Source organism: Trichomonas vaginalis, chromosome I (genome assembly GCF_026262505.1).
Source record: "Trichomonas vaginalis G3 chromosome I, whole genome shotgun sequence".
NCBI classification, from domain to species: Eukaryota; Parabasalia; order Trichomonadida; family Trichomonadidae; genus Trichomonas; species Trichomonas vaginalis.
In genome coordinates this window covers 12,334,177-12,357,784 of record NC_067203.1, presented here as the reverse complement: position 1 = coordinate 12,357,784, position 23,608 = coordinate 12,334,177, and the positions used below count along the sequence as shown (strand labels likewise).

Below are 23,608 nucleotides of genomic sequence, written 5' to 3'. Positions count from 1 at the left end.
TGACACTTTTTACTCTCATCTTTATCTTACTTGGATGCCCCATGTTAGGATCTGCTTGAAACTGTATTGTCCCGTAGTTATTAGGATCAGTCGATTGTAGATAATACATCATTTTTATATGTAGTAAAAGAATGAGTGTTGTTCCATATGCATATGAATGTTATAAGTCTAGCGTACTTCAATATAAAGAATATACTCTCAGAATTACTGATAATGCTTTAGTCATACATAAAGAAGGTGCTGATGAAGACATTACCATCGGTCCTGGTATATTACCTATCGAGCAACCAGATGGTACAATTGTTGAAACAGACTTAAATCAATACCTTCAAGCGTTACAGAATCGTGTGACAAAAGTAGAGAATAATTACTTAGATGCTCCATTCTTCACAACTGATAGAGATTATATGTTTTCATGTATGGCGAGTAATGGTTTGCAAGAAACTCGTGAGGTAAATATTAATGAAGCATTAGAGACTATAATATATCATGTTAAACGGTTATTATCGATTGACCATGGAGTTCATTTTGACCCAAGGTCTACACTGTTCAATATACCAATGATTGAAAACAGTCAATTAACATTTAAAGAAGATACATTGTATAATGCTTTAAACGCAGCATTTGCTTATATATTAGGTCATGAACAAGTACAAAATAGTGGTATTGCAATATACTTAGATAAAGTTATGTTAAAGAAACCATTGACATTCACAGAAGATGGTCCAAAAGCAACTGGTATTGTTGGTGATGGAACATTATTGACGAAAGAATACTTAGCAAGTCATGTCGGAGAATTTTTCTCCACTAATGATAGCATCAGTACAACACCAGAAGTTATTTTATTGAAGAAACCAATCACATTTGATGTTAAAGGAAAGACAAAAGCAACTGGTATAGCTGGCGATGGAGTTCTTCTGACTAAGGAATACTTGAAGAAAAATATCAATGACTTCGTTGAAATTGTCAAAGATAAAGAATCTGGTCTTAAGTTCAACCCTTTATCATTCATCTTTGCCATAGCAAACGCCGGTGCTACTGCAGCCTCATGGATATCACTCCAGAGTCAAATAAATGCTCTTTGGGCTTTTGTTGAAAGTCAAGAAGGTATAGATACTGTTCTTGACACTCTGGGTAATCTTGGTCCAAATCATAAAGGAGGTTTTGTGGATGGAATAAAAAATTTAGTTGAAAAGACTAAAACAAGTTTCCAGAAGATAACTCATATAGAAAGATTCAGAAATGAAGGTTATATGGAACTTGAGAGTTTTGATGTGACTGGACCTTTGGAACCAATTCCAATGCCACGTGATGCTAATGATGAAGAAGAGAAAGATCCTGGACCAAAAACAATCATTTCTACGTTAAGTACTTTGTACCCTGATTTTGTGACCTTAGTGAAAGTTGCTAATACATCAAGAAAGAACAATAATATTAATATGTCTGGTACTGATGACCTTACTGATTATCTTTATCTCATTCTTGCTGAATTAGCGAAGAAAGTTGAGGAGAACAAAAATAATGGAGGAAGAACTGCACTTAAGATTGCAGACAAAGCTGACAAAAGTTATGTTGACGAAGAGATACGTAAAGTTGCATCTAAAGAATATACTTTATCACAGTCTGTCATACTTAAGACAATCAAAGGTCCAGAGAAAGATATGTACCCAGGTGATGGTACAACAGTTAAAGTTAATGAAAGAGTTTCATTCCCATCTGGTATTGATACAAAAGAAGTATATATTAATGGTGAAAACATCAATACAACATTGTTTCCTTTGAAAAATAATGAGTTCACTGAACCTTTGACAGTTAAATCAATTCGTTCAAGAGAAGACAAACCTGTTATAATCAATAAAATAGGAGCTGATAATGACCAACCAGTTCAAATCAAGAAAATAAGAGCTGATGACATTATCTTGAACTATACTTTAGGTTCAAGTGCTCCACAAGAAGATCCAAGCACTAGCGTAAAAGATACTCTTAACAGTTTAGATAGTAAATGTACGAACATTGAAGGTCATGCCAGAAACTTCGAAGTATATGAACTACCAGCAATGTTAGATAAGAAAGCTGACAAGAACCATGTTCATTATATAAGTTCAGATGAACAGATTATAACGGACTACCACGGATATTTAACACAGGGTGAAAAAGTGAATACGAAAAATGTTAATGAAAGAAGATATAAATTCATTCGTGCTAAAGGTTATGACATACACTGTACTGTACAGTATGACACAGGTATAGCACCACAATCATTTGGTTATAACGCTGAAATTTATGCTTCATACTTCTTTGTTAACGGTGTATTAGTTGAGCCAAGATTTAGGTTGAGAGTTAAGGCAAAAATAACCGTTGAAGATGCTATTAAAAGTAAAGCTGACAAAGATGAACTTGACGCAACGAACAAAGTTTTGAAATCTCATAAACACAATATCTCCGACATAAATTCACTTCAAACTTCTTTAGACAACAAAGCAGACAAAACTTATGTTAATGAACAGATCTCAAAGATCTCTAATGCATCTGTAAACAATGGAATACCTGAAAGCATTACAGTTAGCTTTGGTAATAATGATATGGGTAAAGTTGCAATATTTATAAATTATAACATTGGTCCATCAGAAAAAGGTCCAAGTTACTATACATTGAGTCATGGTAAATCTATTGAACTTGTGTTCCACAAAAAAGATGGAACAAACTTAACTATTCATCCTGGAGATACGTTTGAGTTTTATTTGAACGATGTCACCACAGTAGATTATACTTATAGACCTTCTAACATGTTTGACATGATGTATCCAATTGGTTCTATATTTACATCAATGAGCTCAACAAGCCCGCAAACCCTTTATGGAGGTGTTTGGCAACCGATTGTTGATCAGTTTCTTTACTGTTCTAACTCATCAATGGACTTTGGTGGTTCAAAGACTATCAGAGTTGAAAACCTTCCACCACACTCCCATAGGTTCAGTGCAACAACATCTACTAATGGAGAGCATTCACATTCAATGACAAAAAGAGGTTATACAAATCTTGCAGCAGGTTCTGATAGACAAGGTATGAATAGATATGATATCACAGATGACCCTAGAGATGTTAGTACAGGTATTTTCTGCGGATCTGCAGGAAACCATACTCACACAGTAGCTGGAATCACAGATGCAACAGGAAAAGGTCAAGACTTCTTACCACCATTTATGACTGTATTCGCTTGGTTCAGAGCTGCTTAACTCAAGATCACGATCACAAACTGTTTCTCAGTATGAATGAGTAGCTCTATTTTTACATCATTACTGAAGTATTTCTTTTCTTCATCAATGACAGAAAGAATGTTTTCATCATCTTTTAAAGATCTTACCAAAGTTAGATCTTCATCAGAAAATCTCAAAGAAAGACTCATTTATGCACTAATAAAAATATAGCTAATTATTTTTTTATCTGAACTTTTTATCGGGTATATAAAGATGTCTGAACATCATATAAAGTTCTTTAAGATCCAACAGTTTGTAGATGAAGTGAAGAAGCAAAATAAAACAGCAAAGAGACTACTTATATGCTTACCACAAACATTATGTCAAGGAAAGTATGGTTATAGTGCAAGTCCGATCATGATCTTTGTCGATAAGCAGAAATACACAAATGAAGGTTTAGCTAATTTACTCAAGTTTGAAAAGATAGCTATAAACATTCCTGACCATTTCTCAGCGAGAATAAACCTTGACAAGACTAAAAGTTATTGTTTATATGTAGATCTCACGAAATCAACAAAGAGTAAAGACAAAGAATATAACCCAGTTGAACTTAAGACAATGGGTAAGAACTTACTCAAAGCTGCTATCAAACCTGTCGAAGAGATCGACATTGAGGATGAAGCAGAAGAAATAGATGTAGATCCTGAAGTGTTATAAACGATAAAGTTTATTTTTGGAGGAAGATGGTGTCAGACCATTTGATCTGGCATGCTTGTTCTAGGTAATTGCAGAAACCTGGAAAGATTGTTATTGGTCTGAGTTTCATACCTGGTCTCTCATCTCTCCATTGAAGCAAGTAAATTTACATGAAGAGTTCGTCTGGATTCTCAGGCTTTGGTACACACTGATCGAAGATCTGTATGACCTCTTCATGACCGTACTCCCTCTGGTCAGACATGAGTGTTCTGAAGAACTTTTGCATCTTCGGACCAGGTTTAGCATCTATGCAACGAGTGGGTCTCATTGACATTTTTGTCACTTTTATTTGGTCGAATGGAAGGATTCGAGTTCATGCCACTTGACAGCAAAGAAGGTGCAGAAGAGGTTGTTGTTGCTGCATTCTATGCGAGCTCACACGTTGACGCATTCCGAACTTACCAGGATGACCTCGAAAAAGAAGGTCGAAAGCTTGGAAAGATCCAAATGTTGCTTGAGTTCTTCCGTGGAAACCTTGCACAGAAGTATGAGAAGAAAGAATAAACAACTAATTATTACTGAGCTTAGCTCATAAATGTAAGTTTTTACTCTGATCAGATCTTAGATCTCGTCGGGACAAGCGGAAAGGATAAAGTCCATGAGCTGGACTTTTGTCTTAGTGAGCGGTACTGCGGTCATGAGTAGTTCGCGCTTGTTTGAGCCACTTGGAACGCGACCCTTCCAATTCCTCATAGATCTCAAGGCAGAGATCGTGAAGAACTCAAGGACAAAGAGTCTTTGAGACTTGGTAAGGAATCCCTCATCATCTCTTTCATCCTGGAGGGTCTTTGTGGATGCAGTGGACTTGATCTCGTCTTCCTCGATCGGATCATTCTCATAATCTTCATCACCCTTCTTCCTAAACGTCATCTGCTCTCTCTTGTAGTCGTTCCTGAGAGCATTGAGTCCAGCTTCAAGATCTTGTGAGTTCTTTGCAGGTTTATTGAAAGTTTTCTTTTCCTGCATTTGCTGTATAAGCTGGGTTTGCTGTTGCATCATCTGCATCATCATTGCCATCATATCTAGTGTTGGTGATGCTGGAGCTGGTGTTGTACCATCTTGGGACATTCGGTCGTCGGTTATGTCTTTACAAAAGACTGCTTTACAAAAGACAGCTTTACAAGACAGCTTTACAAAAGACAGCTTTACAAAAGACAGCTTTACAAAAGACAGCTTTACAAAAGACTGCTTTACAAAAGACAGCTTTACAAAAGACGTCTTGACAAAAGACAGCTTTACAAAAGACTGCTTTACAAAAGCATTTTCTCACAAAATTGAATACTTTTGCTTTACAAAAGACGTCTTGACAAAAGATTGCTTTACAAAAGTCTGCTTTACAAAAGACGTCTTGACAAAAGATTGCTTTACAAAAGTCTGCTTTACAAAAGATTGCTTTACAAAAGATTGCTTTACAAAAGTCTGCTTTACAAAAGACAGCTTTACAAAAGATTGCTTTACAAAAGCCATGACTGATCTTCATCCAATTTGTTTAATCGAACTTAATGAAGTAATTTCTGCATATCTCCTGCATGTATTTGGAAACGAGAGGATAAGACAACTCACCAAGGTTTCCAGACGCCAGATCCAAAGACTTGAATCAACTGCAGGAGTAATCCTAAGCTTTGAAGAAGGATTAACCAATAAGAAAGATGTCATTGACTCCAAGCGTGAAAGCCTTGCTGCTTTCTTACGCAAACACCCATGGGTCGATGTTGATCTCCAAACTCCTTACCAAGGACTCGTTGAAACCTTCACGACCTACAGACAGCTCCTTGACAGACCTGAGCAGAACCTTCTGGTCGAACGTGATGGCACATTAAGCCCTACAGACGAGTCAATCCAGAGAGAAGAAGCTCAAGAGTAAAAATCTGACATTTATACTTTACATGACATTTTTTTCATGAGTGTTCACGTTAAGATCAATGATGAAAACATGACTTCATGGGAAGATATCATTGATGACATAGAGAATGACCTTGATGAAAACATGATGGGAGCTCAAACGTCAGTTAAGGTCAAACTTGGTGAAGTTCAAGAAAAGATCTCCGAGATCAATGCAAAAATATCTGCTCTTACAGAGGTTGACGTTTATTACAGAAGCTTGGAGAGAACTTTAAGCAAACTTGAACGTCAGAACCAAAGTCTCATAGTTGTGCTCCAGAAACTCAGTCTCATGCGTAAAGCATATAATGACTACCTACATGTAAGAGACTTACCTTCTTATTCTACTCCAGATCTCGACTTTTCCGATATAAGTCCAATCCTTATTGATACAACACTTACGATAGCAGGGATGCTTCCTACATATCCAGAATATGATAACTTACCTCAGCTCTTCGAGTATCTCAAGAAAAAGTTCATGATCTTATTATGCGAGACCATGAAAAGACGTCAAAATACCAGAACAGAACGAGAACAGAGCTTACTAATAGACTTATTATATAATACTAAAGAAATAAAGGAGTTTTTATTCTAACTTTGGTATTTTTGGGAAGAACTGATCTGGATCATATTTGTCAACCACAGGTTTTGGTATCAAAAGTCTCTCTGGTTCTTGGACGGCTGGTACTGGAAATGGTTCCTTTGGTTTCCTAGCTTTTGGGAGATCTAAAAATTTTCTTGGTCTCTTTCTTTTGTGTAAGTGTTGTCCATTTTTATCGACAACGAATGTGAGCTTTCCGTCGTCAAAGATGAATGTCGTCGCTTCTTCAGTTCCCTCATCAACTATTATCTTCTTGATCTTTCTCTTCTCCATTAACAGAAAAAGTGACATATATTACTTCATTATTTTTCTGAGTGTTAGGATTAATTAAACCTCTATCTATAACATGCTTTCTCATAGGAAATTTCTCTCCATATCTTTTTGTCAATATCTCTATAAGTTCTTCTGTATAAGATTTATCACTACTGAAGTAAATAGATGGATAATTAAGGACATCAAAGGTTTCTACAGTATCTTTAAGAGTCCATTCATCTCCATACTGTATAGAATAAGTATGGAAGTATGGAGGATCACATATAAAGAAAACATTGGGAAGATCTTTATACTCATTGAAGAGTATTCTCCAATCTTTATGAACAATAGTTAAACCTTCAAGATAGTCATCTATGTTTTCACCAAATAAGTTAGTATATCTGAGGTATAACACTTTCTTCATTAATGTGTCAAGATCATAGTATTTGTATGCTCCAGAATAGAGAAGACGTGAACATAATGTATCCCAGTCTATGTATGGAGCTTTACTTATAACTTCTCTGACGATCTCTTTCTGATCAGTAGGAATTTTCTCATCTGGCTTAACATTTATTCTCTCCTTAAGTTCCTTAAGTATTTCATTCGTGTCATGAATGTGTTTCAGTCTATCAACGTAGTTATCATAGTCGTTAGCTATGATCGTTGCTTTTGGGAACATAATATGCAACAGATGAGAGATATAGAGAGAACCACCAAATAGGTCAACGAAGACATAATCCCCTTTGATGTCTTTGAGTATGTCGATAAGATCTTTCCTGATCTTCGACTTATTACCTATGAAAGGTAAAGGAGGTTTGGTAAAAATCATTTATATGGTAATAAAAATAAGTGTTTACTTGAGACAATAACCTCTGTTGAGTTTGTAGAACAAGATCAGAAGTACGATCAAGTTCAAAACAACACAAATGGCTAGGATTGCGTTACCAACAATCTTTGTCTTTTCCCAGCAAGACTTCTTCTTTGGTTCATGTGCTGCTTCGACATCACTGTATGGCTCGGACATTAACTTAAAAAGTGTCATGACCACTTCATTTTTGATGAAGTCAACAGCTTATGTCCACTTCCTCCCACAAGCACTTGAGGGACAAGAGAAGGTCATCATTGACTACCTTCAAGCCACTGAGAAGCTCCAAAAGCTTCAAGATCTCCGCGAAGAGTTCAAGTCCCGCTTGAAACAGGAGAACTTACTGCAGGAGTACATGCTCATCCTTTATACACTCATTGATGGCTCCCATTTACCATCAGAGTACACTGCAGTTCTTGATGCACTCAAAGATCTTCGCGAACACCAGCCGATCGGTAAAGAAGCCTTCGAGCTCACCATTGAGCAAGCCATCTTCGCCAAGCACAATGCAAAGAAGCAGATGCTCGAAGCTCTTGACAAGATCAAAAAGTACGTCGAAAAGTACTAAAAATAATTACTTGAGTAAACGATAAGTTTTATTCATTGTTTCTCTTTTCAAGATATTCTTTCATCTTGACGTTATATTTTCCTAACTCATACAAGAACGTGTAGTATGAAACTTCAACCTCACGATGCTTTTCATACCATTTCATTATGAACATGGTAAGAATTGCTTCTTCGGGATTTGAGAAGGGATCTTCTTCACCAAATACGTTGTGATGAACTCTCATTGCTTTACCTACAGATATTGGTTCATCTTCCTCAGCAATTAGGTCAAAGAACCTTTGTAGTCTTTGGCTCATTGGAAATGTCACTTTTCGGTTAAACGATCACATACTTAAGACATAAATTATACCTACTTATTAACTCAGTATATTGTGCATTATATGCATACTTAAACTCTTGAGCAATATTGTTCTCATCAATGATTCTGATCTGAGCTATTTTTGAGAAAGGTGGTGGAATACCACAACATGTGATGTCTGGGTCCAGTAGGTCTATTTCACACTTGAACCCAGTCATTCTGTGAACAACTTCTTCCAAGTCTGGCTTAGGTAGTAAGATCTGATCTTTGCTCACTAAGTTAGAAAAGAGCTCTTTGTCTTGGTCTAGAAGTATCTTCTGGTATATACTAAGTAAATACTCTTCTACACCAATCCTCGATGAAGTCTCCACAGATCTCGATGAGGTCAGGTTGGAAGTTAATGGACTTAAAGGAGGAGGATACATTGGTGCTTCTGAGTTCGTAGTTGTTTCCTCTTTTTTTATCTCTGTTGGAGCATCACTTACTGTACCAGATGGATAGTTCTTTATCACAATGTTATTAGTTGTTCTTGAATCAACATTGCTTGTTGGTTCAATTGGAAGATTAGCTGCACCATAAAGAATTGACTTCGATCTCATTTGTTATGAGTAAAAATTGTTTTATTCTCATATAAATGACGAACATTAACCCAGAGAACAACACAGAATATACTGCAACAGGAGTTGTTTACAATGATCTAGATCAGATCGTCCAACTCAAAGCCCCAAGAGGAAGGAATTTAATAAGACAACCTCCACCAAAGATATATGTTGATGATGGTAGTAATGGGTTCAACTTAGTGTATCATTACTCATATCCTCAATATGCAAAAATTGGGTCTACCCCAAACGTGACAAACCATTATATGAACCTTTATGATGAAGCAAGGTTTCATGCACCAACGAAGAAAGAACCTGATGCATCAAGATTACATGAATTCGCAGACCATGATGGTTATAGCGATTACTCAATGCCTGTAAGACTTTAACGTTAATAAAAAAATGACTGTTGGTAAACAAGAAAAAACTTTAATACAAGAGGATTTGATGCTACCAATATATTCAACTGATATGGGAGCTTATCAATTCGATACATTTGAGAATCCTGGTGGAACACCACCATATTTTCTTTTGTTCATCAATGTAAACAGTAGAAAAGGTTATGCGTTCCCAATGAGTGAAAAGAACTCAAACAATGTTCTAAGTGCAATGCAGAAGTTCATTTCACAAGCTACAGGTGAAATGAAGCCTACAATACTTACTAGTGATGAAGACCCAGCTTATACGACACAAAATGTTCGAGATCTGTTGGTCAGTCATAACATTGAGCACATGACGACACAGAAATACAATCATAACATACTAGGTATTATTAATAGGTTCTGTAGAACTATTAGAACTATGTTACATATGAAGTTAAACCTCAAAGAAGGTGATAAAACACCACCTTTCACTGCAGATACAATGAGACAAATTATTAATGACTACAACACTGAATATCATTCAAGCACACAACAAAAGCCTGATGATTTCACAGAAAAGGATAATGAGGAATATATAAAGAAGCAAAGATTGAAAGAAGAGTATGTCAGAAAAAATAACCTTTATAACTTAAGACCTGGTCAAAAAGTTCAAGTCATAGTTGAACCAAGAACATGGGGTAAAGGTAACCAACAAAGAAGACATCTTGATCCTTCTTATTATACAGTTGATTCAGTTGATACAAGTGCATACTTGTTAAGAGCAAAAGATGGAAGTGTTGCAAGATATCCACGTTATCAGATATGGACAAAAATAGAGCATGGATTAAAGCAAGGAGAAACTTTAGATCAAGGAAGACACGGTGCTGTTAAAAGTATTGATGGTCATGAACTTGTCGGTAATGATGTAAAGTATGATGTTACGTTTGAGAACGAAAATACAGGAAAAGTGACAGGTAGAGGTATGCGTGAAGGTAATCCAAACAGGTTGTCACAAATGGAAGTACAGTATTGGGGAAAAATATTAATGAAGGTCATGTTAAAGATATGCCTAGTTTTCTTGAGAAGTATCGTGGGTTTCGAGTTTAGCTTGTAAGTCCTTTATTTTTGTTTCATACAATGAGATCTTCCTTCTGATCTGTTCATCATTGAGAGGTTGCTTGACTTTACGGAACTGTACACGTCCGTCTTTCATTGTATGTACATAATATCCATCAGGAACCTTACCATCTTTTATATATTCAGTTAACCACTTTTGTTTAGTTGATGCTTTAATGACTTGACTCATTTCTTACTGGATAAATTTTTATGTTTTTTATCTTTTGACGTTTTTCTTATCCTTATCTTTCTTTCTTGTCCTTGTCTTTTTGATTTATCCTTCTTCTTGTCCTTGTCCTTCTTGGACTTCTCTGCTGCAGGTGGTGTTGGATTCTGTTTGACTTTAGCACTTGGGTCAGGACCTTGTCTTTGAGACTTAGATATAGATTGTTTAGGAGCTGCTGCTTGTTTAGTTGCTTCAGCTTGTTGTTTAGCTAATTCAGCAGCTTGTTTATCATTCTCTTCTATTTCCTTTGCACCAGTTGCGACTTCATTCTTGAACTTTTGGAGATTCTCAGCAGCATCCATTACCTTATTCGCTCCTTTAAACAATCCATAAAATTTCTGCCATGGTGATACTGAAGGTATATTTCCACCAATTGCTGGAGGAACTGATGCTTCAGGAGTTGGAGATGGTGTTTTGTCTGAATTGAGATGCTTTTCTGCTTCAAGAACTTGTGTAGTATTTTTCTCCAGGTATGCTTTTGCAACCTCCTTAACTTCTGGACGTTCATTATTTACATCCTGTCTTGGTGTTGATGTTTCAGTAGCGTTTTCCTGAGTTACATTAACAACAGGTTGCTCAACTGCTGAAACATTAGCTGCTTCAGTAATGTTATGAGTAGTTGAAACATTTCCTGATATACCTTCTCCTGTTGGAACTCTTGGAGCAATTGTTGTGATGTTCGCCATTGCAGGAGTTGGAGTAGGAGTGTCATCAATCTTTCTGTCAGCTTTCGTCGTTTGCGTTGTAGTATTTGTTGTTTCATTACCATATTTTGATCTTAGTCTGGTAAGCTCTAACTTCATATGTTCTTCAGGATATGCATACTTATTATATTCACCCTTAATATTCTTTTTCCATTCATCGTATTTATCTTCTGCTGATTTCTTAATTGATGCTAGTCCGTTTACAGCCAATTCATCAGTACCGTTATCAGTAGTCTGGTTATATAAAAGATTAGCAGCTGATCTAATTGTGTAATCCGTAAGATTACCAAAACGCTCTATTGTACCTAATGTTGTGTTCTTCAGTTCCTTTCCAATTCCTTGTGCAGCATCTTTGACTAAATCAGCACCCCATGCACCAAATTGTCTCACAGGAGCCGCTATTGATGGTGAAGGAGATGGAGATGGCGATGGAGTTGGTGATGGTGAAGGAGATGGAGATGGTGAAGGAGATGGAGTTGGCGATGGTGTTGCTGCTTTCGCCTTTCTATCAGCTTCTTCCTTAGCCTTTCTATCTGCTTCTTCTTTCGCCTTTCTATCTGCTTCTTCCTTAGCCTTACGAGCTTTTTCTTTCTTCTTAAGTTCCTCTAGTTCTTTACGTTCAGCTTCTTCTTTCGCCTTTCGTTCAGCTTCTTCCTTAGCCTTACGAGCTTTTTCTTTCTTCTTAAGCTCCTCTAGTTCTTTACGTTCAGCTTCTTCTTTCGCCTTTCGTTCAGCTTCTTCCTTAGCCTTACGAGCTTTTTCTTTCTTCTTAAGCTCCTCTAGTTCTTTACGTTCAGCTTCTTCTTTCGCCTTTCGTTCAGCTTCTTCCTTAGCCTTACGAGCTTTTTCTTCATAATATTTTGTATACTTATCATCAGCCCAATTACCAAGTGATTTGGCACCTGTTAGTATTCCATTTGCGGTTGATGTTGCTGTTCTTCCGAGCCATCCCCCTACCGCTGAAGCACCATTGCCAATAGCACTACCAGCATTTAAAATTCCACGACCAATCCATATCCCTGGTTTTGCCTTTGTATTAAGAGTAAGAAATTCTTCCTTCCTATCTTCAGGTGTAGGATTTGTAACAGTTCTTACAGTATCAACAACAGTGTCAACACTGGTTCCAATAGCACTACCAACAGCTGTTGCACCAGTTAGAATACCATGGGTAACTAAATCAGTAGCTCTTGAGACAACATTATCACTCGAGGCTTTCTCTGCTGGATAGTTTGATCCTTTGTAAGTTCCTGGACCACCTCTATTTGAAGCTTCTCCTTCAACTATTTTCTTCTCTTCTTGTGCTTGTTCTCTGGCAACACTCAATGCACGTTCTTGTCTTTGAATGTTGTCTTTCTTTAACATGTAACCACCAAGTGTCTGTGGTGGTGTGTTTTTATCTAGTGCAGCATCAATTGCAGCCTTTTCTTTTCGCTTTTCTTCGTCTAACCAATTTTGAATAGATTCTGCATCAGTTGGTTCAGCTGGAGTTGGAGACGGTGTTGGAGCTTTAGTTGGTGTTGGAGACGGTGTCGGAGCTTTAGTCGGAGTTGGAGATGGAGTAGGTGCTTTTGTAGGTGTCGGTGATGGAGTTGGAGAGGTACTGTTGGTTCTGGAGTTGGTTCAACAGTCGGTGAAGGTGTTGGCGCCTTTGTGATTCTTGGAGTTGGCTCTGGTGTTCTAATAGGGGAAGCAGTTGGTGTATTAGCTCTTTTAAGAACCTGTGATCTTTCCGCTTGATTTGAATCAGATACTGGGTTAGTTGTACTAGGATGTGATACAGGAGTTATTTTTGGTGTAGGTGTTGGTTTATTTAATGTTATACCATGACTACTCGACATTGGTGGAGGACCTGCGTGAGCAGTTGGTGTCAGAGTTGGCGTTGGAGCTACTGTAGGAGTTGGCGTTGGAGCTACTGTTGGTTCAGGAGTGGGAGTTGGTGTTGGAGCTACTGTAGGAGTAGGTGTAGGAGTTGGTGTTGGAGTCGACATTTGTTTTAACCTCTCATTATACCAATTCTCCAAATAATAAGCCTCACCCATTAAGTTACTCTGTCTTTGTTTTATAGAAAATTCACCTAACAGTAATTCATCATGAATCATTTTCTGCAGCTTTGTCGTGTTTTCTACTTCCTTTATTAGAACGCTCGATGTATTCGCCAATCCTCTATATTCCTTAATCATCTTATCTAGTTTGTTCATATTTGGTACTTCCTTTTTCTTCTCAGCGTTAATCTCATTAGATCGTTTCTCCAATTCTTCAACTACTTTGTAAAGCTTATTTATCTTGACATGTGATTCCTTTACTTCTCCAGTCCTTGGATCCTTAGGTTCCTTGTATTTAGCTAATTTCGTCTCTATATATCTTCGTTTAGCGTCATATCCAGGATCACTGGTTCGTAAAGGATGCGAAGGTGGACGAAAATAAGGTATGTAGAAATCTGGATCATCATTAATAGAAGAACGTGCTTTAAAGTTACGAACCGCGTCTGTAAAAGGGTCTCTACCACGTGCTGTATATGTTGATGTAATCAAAAAGCCTTCTCTTCTCATTGGGAAATTAATACGACCTTTTTGAACATATTCTTTCTCAAAGTATTGCCTAGCATTGTAATCAAAAGCAAGATCATTATATATATCGCGCAAAAAATCAAATGTATGCTGCTTGAACTTTTGATCGCTAATTATGGTACGAATTATCGGACGTTCATTCTCCCATTTCTTAACTCGTTCATCAATGAGTTTCCTCTCTTGTTCACTCATTTAAACCTCATAAAAATATATTATCTGCGTATAGTGCCACTAATAGCATTAATCCATGGCATGTCTGATAGTACACGTACTGACTGAACTAATGGCTTATGATTGTTCCAAATAGCTCCTCCAATGTATGCGTTATACTTATTGTTGTCAATAGTTTGTTGAGGTTGAACTATAGGTGTTTCAACAGGCTTGTCTCTACTGAAGTCACCACCAAGAGCTTTATTGAATGCTTTAAGATTCTTCGTTAATGCATTATCTTCACCTAATGTAGTTTTTGCAATTCTTTCACCAAGACTACCGATAACACCACCGACTTGACCAACTTGAGGGAAAAGTTTGTTAGCAATGTTAAATCCAGCACCTATTACAAGACCAGGATTTTTTTTCACCATACCCCATCCAGCTTTAACATAATCGCCAAAACCCATTTATTTCTTCTTAAAATAATGTCATCTTTTGTTGCTTAACTTCTTTAAAGTCCGTCTTTCCTGCAACTATATGAACTTCCATATATGAACGAGGTGTTGGTAGCTCTTTGTATTTGTTCCATAACTCTTCCCAATCTTCTGTTGCTCCTGACTGTTCAATCATTGACTGAAAGTCTCTCATAGAATAACCTTGAAAGATAACGAAGTCAGTGCATAGTCTCTTAATGTTTAAACATATATGTCTCCATGTTTGACACATGATGACAACAGTATAGTTATAATGTCTGACCTTAGTGATGAAGTTCGCTAATGGTGAACGTGGGTCATTCAATAAGTCATGACCACCATAATCGTCTAACACTAATAGAGAATTACTGGGATACTTTGTGAAAGGATATTTGTTCAACTTCTTTACAACATATATTGCAATCTTCTTATACTCAAACTTTCCATCAGGTTTCCTTAGTTGATGCTTTGTTAAGATGTGTTCCATCTCCTCTGAAATTTTTTCGAACTTACTTTGAACGAACTCAACAATAGCGTAATACTTTGCTTTCATCTTAACGTTCTTCATTAAATAAGGCATAAGTTCTTTATCATCCTTTTTCAGTACTGGTGCTTTAACTTGACTCATAAATGTCTTCGCTGTTTTATCCATTGTTCCTGATGTTGCTGAGATAACTATTGAGTCATAATATGGAGTATTAGTGAAGCGGTCTGTTATCATTATATGACGAATAACACCATATGTCTTACCTGAACCCATCTTACCGCAGTAGAAATAAACACCATTAGTACAAAATGGATAATCATCAGAAAATGGCATAATGAGTGCATTGTTTAGTTCTTTACTATTCTTACGTGCTCCATCATGAAGAATCTTATCTACTTGATTAATAACTTTCTCCATCTTTTAGTTACATATAAAATGTCTAATATGATGGATTATACTATGAACATGTTATGAATGATGGCACGATAAGTGGTAATACAGTCTCATATAAATTACCGAGAGACTTCATTGAATATCCTGCGTCAAAAGCTCTTGAGATAAGAAAGATAAGTCTTGAGCATCCAGACTTTGAGTTTCTTGCTATTCCATTAGAAATGACAGATTCATCAAAATCAGTGAAAAAAAGGTTTGACATGAGATATTACATAAAACCCAACATGACTACACAGGAGTTGAATGAAGGTCTTATGGAAAAAATGACTGAGGCAAGTAGAGAATTTGTTGATTGTTACTATGATTCAAATGAAAATAAATTGAATGTATTAAGAAAAGGTACATCACCAATCATAACATTACCTTCATACAGTAGTATAGAAAAAAATGCCTTGAATTATAAATATGACATGTCCCTAGGAGATGTGTTGGATTTCATCACTGCGTTATTAGAAACCACTGAAACAGACACAACATCAAGAAAACCAGAGCTTGTTTGGGAAGATGACCATGGTAGAACATTCACGCAAAAAGTAATTCCATCGAAAGCAAAATTTTTAGACTTATGGGAAAAAAAATATATCTCGCGAATGCATGTATATTATAGTTTTACCATAGCAGATTTCACTGACGAAAATGATAAAGATAAAAAAACATATAAGTACTTTGATGAGCTTTTCATAACTATAGCGAATATCAGGTTTATCCTTGAGCGAAAGGGCAAACCAACATATAAATTTGTCGGTTATCAGATAAAAATAAATCCTCTCCTTGAGCCTTTAGTAACGTTGAGTAATATTGCTCATGATAACAAACAATTTATATGTAATGTGAATGAACAGCTTGTGCCACCAAAATTTTACGATATCACTGGTTATAAAGATGCACTCGTGTTTGAGTTTTATAAGCGCTTTTCATTCAAAAGAGTTGAAGAATCAACTGATGGTCAAAAAAAGGAATATTATGTAAAAGAACCATATGAAATTCCTAAAGACTCTAATATAATGGTTGAACTTATATTAGAGTCTGGTACTCAATCTCAACATAAATAGTTTACGTGACAGAATTTTTTTGACACGTAAAGTTTACATTTTAATGGAAGCGAACAACAAAGCTCCTGCTAGTGAATAAAGGTTAGTTTACATATGAACGTTTATTTTTACACATATATGCGTACATATGCGCGCCCGTATGGTGTCAGTTTTCTGTCACTTTTTTCATTGTGTCGGTGACTGTAGCTGTAGGCTACAGGCGACGCACAATGTATACTGTACTCATGGTTAACAAATTTAGAAAAATTTCCAAAATAAGTTCGTTTTTGGAAATGAAATTAAAACAATCACTGTAAAAAAGAAAGATGTACATAGTTTAATCATATTCTCTAAAGGAAAGAAAATAATTGAAATTGAAAAAAATAGGAAGAAAAAATACAGAAAGAAATCTTACAAATTAGTAATTAGTAATGATAGAGGGGTTCTGTTAACGAATTTTGTGAATAAACCGAAGATTAGCAGCTGCAGCCGCCTTTATTTTCTGATGTATCTTTCAATTGATTTGATCTCTCGTTCTCTACTGGAGAATCACTTTGAATATCTGACTCTGCCACCTTTAAAAACAAACTATTGATACCTTCGCCAGTCTTAGCTGATACCTCGAAGAAGTATGATGCTCCTAAATCATGTGCACTTGACTGGCCAGCTGCTGGAGAAACAACTCTCTCCTCAATACAATCAAATTTGTTTCCAACAATGAATATTGCTAAGCCTGATGGCGCTTTTTCGATAATTTCTTGATTCCATAACTGTAAATTTTCGAATGACTGTTTGTTTGTCACATCATAAACTAAAATAGCTGCTGCAGCTGATCGATAATACATAGGCGCTAAACTACGATACTTTTCTTGTCCAGCAGTATCCCAGAGTTGAAGTATGATTGGCCCGTAGTCTGTATGAACAATTTTTGTATGGAATGCAGCTCCAACAGTAGCTGGAGTATTTTGATCGAATGAATCTTGGACAAAACGACTGAGAATGCAACTTTTACCAACTTTGGTATCTCCTACTAGCACTGCTTTTAGAGATCGCATTTACAAATCTTATTTGAGATTTTGACAATTTATGGATGTTTTTGACATTTTTTTGTGGAATTTCGACAGATATAAAACTATTGTCGGGAACAGGACAAATTTGCCACACGGCACTTTTTTTAAAAAAAATTAATGGAGCGGAGCGATACTCTGCTGCAGGAGCCCCAAGGCTCCCAATCATTACGAAAGGGAGCCTCAGGGCTCCTGAGAATCCATCAGCAGAGGCCTTTTCATTTGGCCTCTGCTGATCAAAGATTCGGCGAAGCCATTCTTCGTCTCAGGAGCCCCAAGGCTCCCAATCATTACGAAAGGGAGCCTCAGGGCTCCTGAGAATCCATCAGCAGAGGCCTTTTCATTTGGCCTCTGCTGATCAAAGATTCGGCGAAGCCATTCTTCGTCTCAGGAGCCCTGAGGCTCCCTTTCGTAATGATTGGGAGCCTCAGGGCTCCTGAGAAACCTCTTTGAGAAGGTTTTCTTAAAGAAAACCTTCTCAAAGATGATTGTCAGCATTCACTCAAAATCTACCAAGAGTTTCAAAGTTTCAAATCTATCTGAAATGAAGCTTTGAATCTCTTGTATATCTAATTGTAGAGGTACCTTTTCAAAATGTCTTCTATTGATTAAATTTAATCAGTAAAAGTCATTTTGAAAAGGTACATCTCTATAATTGCTATTGAGCATTCACTCTTGGAACCTTGGAGCTCTTGTGTAGTGCATGAAAACTCCAAGATTCTAGCATAAAACATATATCATAGACATAATTTCTTCAAATGTAATTTAAGGTTTTTTCAAAAATTAGAAAAGTGTAATTTAAGGTTATTGAAAAGTAACACTTGGCAAATTTGTCCCGCACTCAACTATTGTCAGAATTAATGATGTAAATAATTTCAAATTGTTAATTTCATTATTGTACCTGTCTATAATATACACTATACTTATTAAATCATATATTCAAGATTATGCATCAATATCCTCAAATCTTAATGTAAAAAATCATTACAATAGAGGTTTTCATTATGAAAACTTATTTAATATTCATTAAACCTTAATAGAACTCTAGACTAATATGCTAAATTTAGCAATTATCGAATGTTCGGCTCTCTAAGTTCAAATTGTTTGTAAAAATGCTAAAAAGTATCTTGAATTCTACTTTCTAAATTTGGAAATGCTTTTATTAATGGCTCGCCGCTCGCTTATCAAAATCAAAAAAAGAATGATATATTTGAGTTTTAATAAAAAATGATAATTACGTTTGGAAGTTTAAAGAATGACAAGAAGAAAATAAAGATTAGTCAAATTATTTTAAAAATATGAATCCAATTTGAGCGTTGATTATAAACAACCGCCATATTTAAATTATACAGCAACTAAATACTGTATTGCATTAGATAATTTTGTTTAATAAACATAATTAAAAAAACAATTTTTTTTCTTTCATTCTAATTTAGACAATTCCCAAAAGTCCTGTATTTTAAGAAGTAATCGATTGATTTTATGTCATTAATGATCGCTAGTTTTGTATATGAAGAGAGTGAAACAAACGAAAAAGTGGCAATAATGAATAATGTTTTGAGATCATTATTTATTTCATTAGGAGTTTTAATTGGATCATACTTTCTTGTACTTTTCCTATTAACATTTAATATTAACTTTTCAGAAATATATGTTCCGCGTTCCCATCCTTGCAATCAAATTTCTCAAATTCTGATTGAAAACGGAACATTCCAAATCTTGTTCAACAAAGTCACTGTTAAAGCAAATAAACAAATGCTTGCTGACTTCTTCGCTTTTAAAGGTTCTGTAGAGGGAGTTGATCTATTTTTCCCTCCATTTTCAGCAATTTCCGATTATTTTGACGAAAACGAATTAAAATTTCACTTCAATCTCCCACTAGTAGGTAAATATCAAGGTGAGCTCATGTGTTGGAATAAGAATAAATATAAAAATGCCGAATTGCTCAGCTTGATTGATTTCAACCAAACTTTATATAGAAAAAATATTAACTTTACAACAACAGATTTTTTACCTCACTCAAGATCCTCGCAATTAAAATGTCATGGGAAGAATGCTGAAGAAAGATGGTGTGAAGCCAGAAGAATTGCTTTAGTTCAAGGCCATATTTTATTTTCAAATGAAGCACTTTTAACTTTTCCTCCATTTTATTTTAATGGAAGAGGAAGATGCCTTCCATTCAGGCAGCAAAGAAATATAATGAGTGGCGAACCTTTCTTGACAAGAAGATCTTTAGATGAAATCGCTTATGATGCAACTAATGATGATGAAATAATAATTCTTAGTTCTGGAACTGAAGAGAATTTTAATTACGATTTTATCGTTAGTTCTTTGCTCCCACTTTACACAACTCTTAATAGATTAGACGTTAATAAGACAAAGAAGCTGTACGTAATGGAAAACCTCTCAAAGTTTGATACAAAAATATTCAAAAATATTTTGAAGGCGTTACCCCAAAAAGTGCCAGTTTCTGACGTTCCTGCTCTACTTAAGAATGCTGTTATAGGGTTGGTTAAAGGAGATAAAAAATGTGAACCATCTCGTCATGATAATGAAAGATTCAATGAAGATGTTTTGTGGTATCAAAAAGATGACATTAAAGATATGAGAGATTTATATATCAATAAAGATTATGATCGAAAGAAAAGACCCAAGATTAATGTTGCTGTTTCAAAAAGCCTGGATATGAACTTTGCTGCAATTTCTTCTGCAATTAATAGTAGAGATATGAACTACAATATATATTCTTTTAAATGCAAGGAAAATGATTATAATTGTATTGAAAAAGAAGCTGAAACAATTGATATTTTTATAACTACTCCTAATCATGGAAGCGAATTGATGTTATTCATGCCTAAGAATTCTGTTTTCTTAGATGTTGCACACGAAAAATATGTTGATAATAGAAATGAAGTTTTAGCACATTATTTTGATATCAAATATTACAAATTCAGTGTTAAAGGTGTTCCAGATCTTCAACAATTAAAGTTCGATGATTTCTTAGAATGTTATCAACTAGAGAGGTTTGCAAAAACAGACAATTGTAGAAAGTTTATACCGGCTATTCCAATTTTTGTTGATCAAGATGAATTCAAAGAATTCTGGGTATCAAATGAGAAAGAAATGTTAGATTAGTATGATATTGTTTGTATTTTAGTAAATTAACTTCAAAAATAATTCAATTCTTTAATTTATTGATTAATGAATAGCAAAAACTGCCAAATTAGCTTGAATAGCAAAATGGCTTTTAATCTTTTCCAAATTTTATTGAAAAATATTATATTAATGACCCATTGATATTGAAATTCTCTCATACACTAGTATTACAGCAAATTCAAATCAATTATATATGAAAATAATGCATTTGAAAAGTTTCTGATTTTCATAAGTTGAAGATAAAGCTTATATTTATCGACAGATTTTGATGTACATATGATGACAAAACTATTTTAATTTCCAAAAAAGTTAAAATCTCCTTATGCCCTCTAGAAAGGTCAAAAATTTATGTCTGCCCTTCTCCGAAAATTACAACAACAAAAGGCCGATGAAAAGCCAGTTGAGAAAAAGGCTCACGTTCATCGCCCAATGATTGTTGGTAACAAGGGAATGATCCATGCAACTGCAGAAATTCTTGATGATGTTCGCAAATGTATCCCACATGCTAAAAAAGACGTTAAAATTACTCAAGAAGACTTCAAGGAAATGAAAGAAATCGCATCAGATATGCATTGCGATACAGTTGCTCTATTTGAAACAAAGCATCATCTCGAACCATACTTATGGCTTGCTGATGCAGCTAATGGTCCAACAATATGCTTCTTCATGGAGGAGGGAAAGTCAATTTACGATTTAGGACTTGTTGGTAACCCAATGAAAGGAAGTAGACCACTTCTTTTCTTCGATCCAGCATTTGATAAGACAAATGTTCTTAAACTTTCAAGAAACTTACTTCAGAGATTGTTTGAAGTCCCATTCAACGACAAACACTCAAAACCATTCGTAGATAGAACAATGTCCTTCTTTATCGAAGATAACAAGATTATTATCCGCCACTATCAGATTCAGTGGGATACAGACCCAACAAGACTCGTCGAAGTTGGTCCACGTATCACACTTGTTCCAATCTTCATCCTCGCTGATGTTTTCAGAGGACACAAGATCTGGAAGAACGCTACATGGGAAAGCCCAACTGCTCAGCGTAGAGATGAGCGTAAACAGAGTGCTCTTGCAAAGCAACGCAATCGTGATCGCGATTATGAGAATGAAGTCCGTCTTGGCAAGATTGAGAAGCCAGTTGATCCACATGCAGGACTTTTCGCACCAGTAGAGTAATTTTATAAATATAAAAGTTTAATATAATATTATAAATTGAATTCTAATTTACTTCTATTTAGATAATTGACTTTTTGATGCCTAAAGATCAATATATCAATCATAAATTGAAACCTAACTTTTATTATGCCTTATTCAGCCAAACCAACAGACATTTGCTAGTTTCACATCAATGTTTTGCATTTACTAATATCAAATGCATCAAATAATACCTAATTTAAAATATTTTGGAATCTCCCAATACGTATGGCTAGTTTTAAAACGGAAATTCAATAGTATACAATAAGTCAATACATAATCAAACGAAAAACGCTAGTAACGAAAAAAAGAAAACCGTCTATTCTTTGCCCGTTATTTTTATGAATTCCGAGTTCCCAACATACTCATTTAAATTAGAATTTTATGATGAGCGTGCGGATTTGGTTCGTCCATACGTACTCATGTATTTCACACATTTGGGAGAAATCGAAATCTACGATCTCAGACAGAAAAGAATTTTCCTCAAGAAAACAACGAATCATAACGTACAAATCAAAGATTTATATATCGGAAACAAGCTTTTAATCAATGGTCGTCAGTATGAAATCATAGAGTATCAAAACGAGGAAACTAAAAATGCGTTTGATCAACAATCTCAACATACATACGCGATGCTCAAGCCAGGCAATATTAATCGTCTTGGTGAAGCTCTTGAGCGTATTACCGACTACGGTTTAGTCGTTGCAAAGCTTAGATATGGATACATTACGAAAGAAACAGCATCTAAATTTTACCAAGAACATGTTGGCAAGCCTTTCTACGATGATCTCATAAAGTATATCACTAGTGGACCAATTGTCGCCATGGATCTTGTTGGTCCAAATGCAATCAAGAAATGGCGTACAATTATTGGCCCAACAAACCTCGATACAGCCAAGAAAGAAGCACCAAACTCCCTTCGTGCTCTTTATGCTCGCTCTACAACAGAAAACTTTGCTCATGGCTCTGATTCTCCAGAATCAGCAGCAAGAGAGCTCCAAATTATATTCGGCGAGAATGCTGTTGAATTAGCTTCCCAATGCGAAGGATCAACTCTTTGCATTATCAAGCCTCACGCAATTAATGAAGGACTTGCCGGTCCAATCATCCGCCAGATCGTTGGAGAAGGCTTTACAATAGCAGGTGCTGTTATGACAACACTTGAAATCCCAACTGCTGGAGAATTCCTTGAAGTCTACAAGACAGTTGTTGGAGATTATTCAGATATGGTTTCAGAGTTAGCTTCTGGCTTATTGATTGCTCTTGAACTTGTTAAGGATAATGCTGTATCAGAGTTAAGAAAGCTTTGCGGACCACGCGATGTTTCTGTCGCGAAACAAATTCGTCCACAAAGCCTTCGCGCTATTTTCGGAACTGATTTGGTTCATAATGCTGTTCATTGTACTGATTTAGAAGAAGATGCACCACTTGAAGTTGAATATTTCTTCGTTATTCTTGAGACTGAATAAATTTGATTTTTTTTTCTTGATTATTAAACAAATACTTTATATTATTTATGTTACAAAACAAAAAGAATAAAAACATTCTAAAAGTCATATGTATTCATTTGATTTGAATTCATAATTTGAAATTAGTATTATTA

The 23,608-nt window shown here is 35.6% G+C and overlaps 9 protein-coding genes across 9 annotated transcripts, besides 3 other annotated features; 6 read left to right on the top strand and 3 right to left on the bottom strand.

Moving 5' to 3' along the window:
* Nucleotides 1-15,470: part of a mobile genetic element that runs on past the window's edge.
* TVAGG3_0974080 (keratin-associated protein family) lies at nt 408-1,231 on the top strand (the record flags this gene model as incomplete). Its single annotated transcript, XM_051253787.1, has 1 exon — nt 408-1,231. A coding segment is annotated over one exon (824 nt), but the record flags the coding sequence as incomplete, so codon positions are not given.
* TVAGG3_0974070 (uncharacterized protein) lies at nt 4,759-5,021 on the bottom strand (the record flags this gene model as incomplete). The annotated part of the gene is made up of 1 exon (XM_051253786.1): nt 4,759-5,021. A coding segment is annotated over one exon (263 nt), but the record flags the coding sequence as incomplete, so codon positions are not given.
* Nucleotides 5,419-5,817, top strand: TVAGG3_0974060 (uncharacterized protein; the record flags this gene model as incomplete). The annotated part of the gene is made up of 1 exon (XM_051253785.1): nt 5,419-5,817. The coding sequence occupies one exon, from the start codon at nt 5,419-5,421 to the stop codon at nt 5,815-5,817; it is 399 nt and encodes a 132-aa protein (XP_051079359.1).
* TVAGG3_0974050 (uncharacterized protein) lies at nt 7,746-8,120 on the top strand (the record flags this gene model as incomplete). Its single annotated transcript, XM_051253784.1, has 1 exon — nt 7,746-8,120. One exon carries the CDS (start codon nt 7,746-7,748, stop codon nt 8,118-8,120), a length of 375 nt encoding a protein of 124 aa, XP_051079358.1.
* Nucleotides 12,881-16,832: a mobile genetic element.
* On the bottom strand, nt 13,026-13,973 carry TVAGG3_0974040 (microtubule-associated protein family; the record flags this gene model as incomplete). The annotated part of the gene is made up of 1 exon (XM_051253783.1): nt 13,026-13,973. A coding segment is annotated over one exon (948 nt), but the record flags the coding sequence as incomplete, so codon positions are not given.
* A 72-nt stretch (nt 16,833-16,904) lies between the features above and the next one.
* Nucleotides 16,905-17,655, bottom strand: TVAGG3_0974010 (small Rab GTPase RabC6; the record flags this gene model as incomplete). Its single annotated transcript, XM_001323332.1, has 1 exon — nt 17,065-17,643. One exon carries the CDS (start codon nt 17,641-17,643, stop codon nt 17,065-17,067), a length of 579 nt encoding a protein of 192 aa, XP_001323367.1.
* A 73-nt stretch (nt 17,656-17,728) lies between these two features.
* Nucleotides 17,729-18,498: a mobile genetic element.
* Nucleotides 18,499-18,975: 477 nt separating this feature from the next.
* Nucleotides 18,976-20,790, top strand: TVAGG3_0973990 (uncharacterized protein; the record flags this gene model as incomplete). Its single annotated transcript, XM_001323333.1, has 1 exon — nt 19,411-20,790. One exon carries the CDS (start codon nt 19,411-19,413, stop codon nt 20,788-20,790), a length of 1,380 nt encoding a protein of 459 aa, XP_001323368.1.
* A 369-nt stretch (nt 20,791-21,159) lies between these two features.
* Nucleotides 21,160-21,987, top strand: TVAGG3_0973980 (ribosomal large subunit assembly; the record flags this gene model as incomplete). Its single annotated transcript, XM_001323334.1, has 1 exon — nt 21,160-21,987. One exon carries the CDS (start codon nt 21,160-21,162, stop codon nt 21,985-21,987), a length of 828 nt encoding a protein of 275 aa, XP_001323369.1.
* Nucleotides 21,988-22,340: 353 nt separating this feature from the next.
* On the top strand, nt 22,341-23,490 carry TVAGG3_0973970 (nucleoside diphosphate kinase family; the record flags this gene model as incomplete). Its single annotated transcript, XM_001323335.1, has 1 exon — nt 22,347-23,474. The coding sequence occupies one exon, from the start codon at nt 22,347-22,349 to the stop codon at nt 23,472-23,474; it is 1,128 nt and encodes a 375-aa protein (XP_001323370.1).
* Between the last annotated feature and the right edge of the window lie 118 nt (nt 23,491-23,608).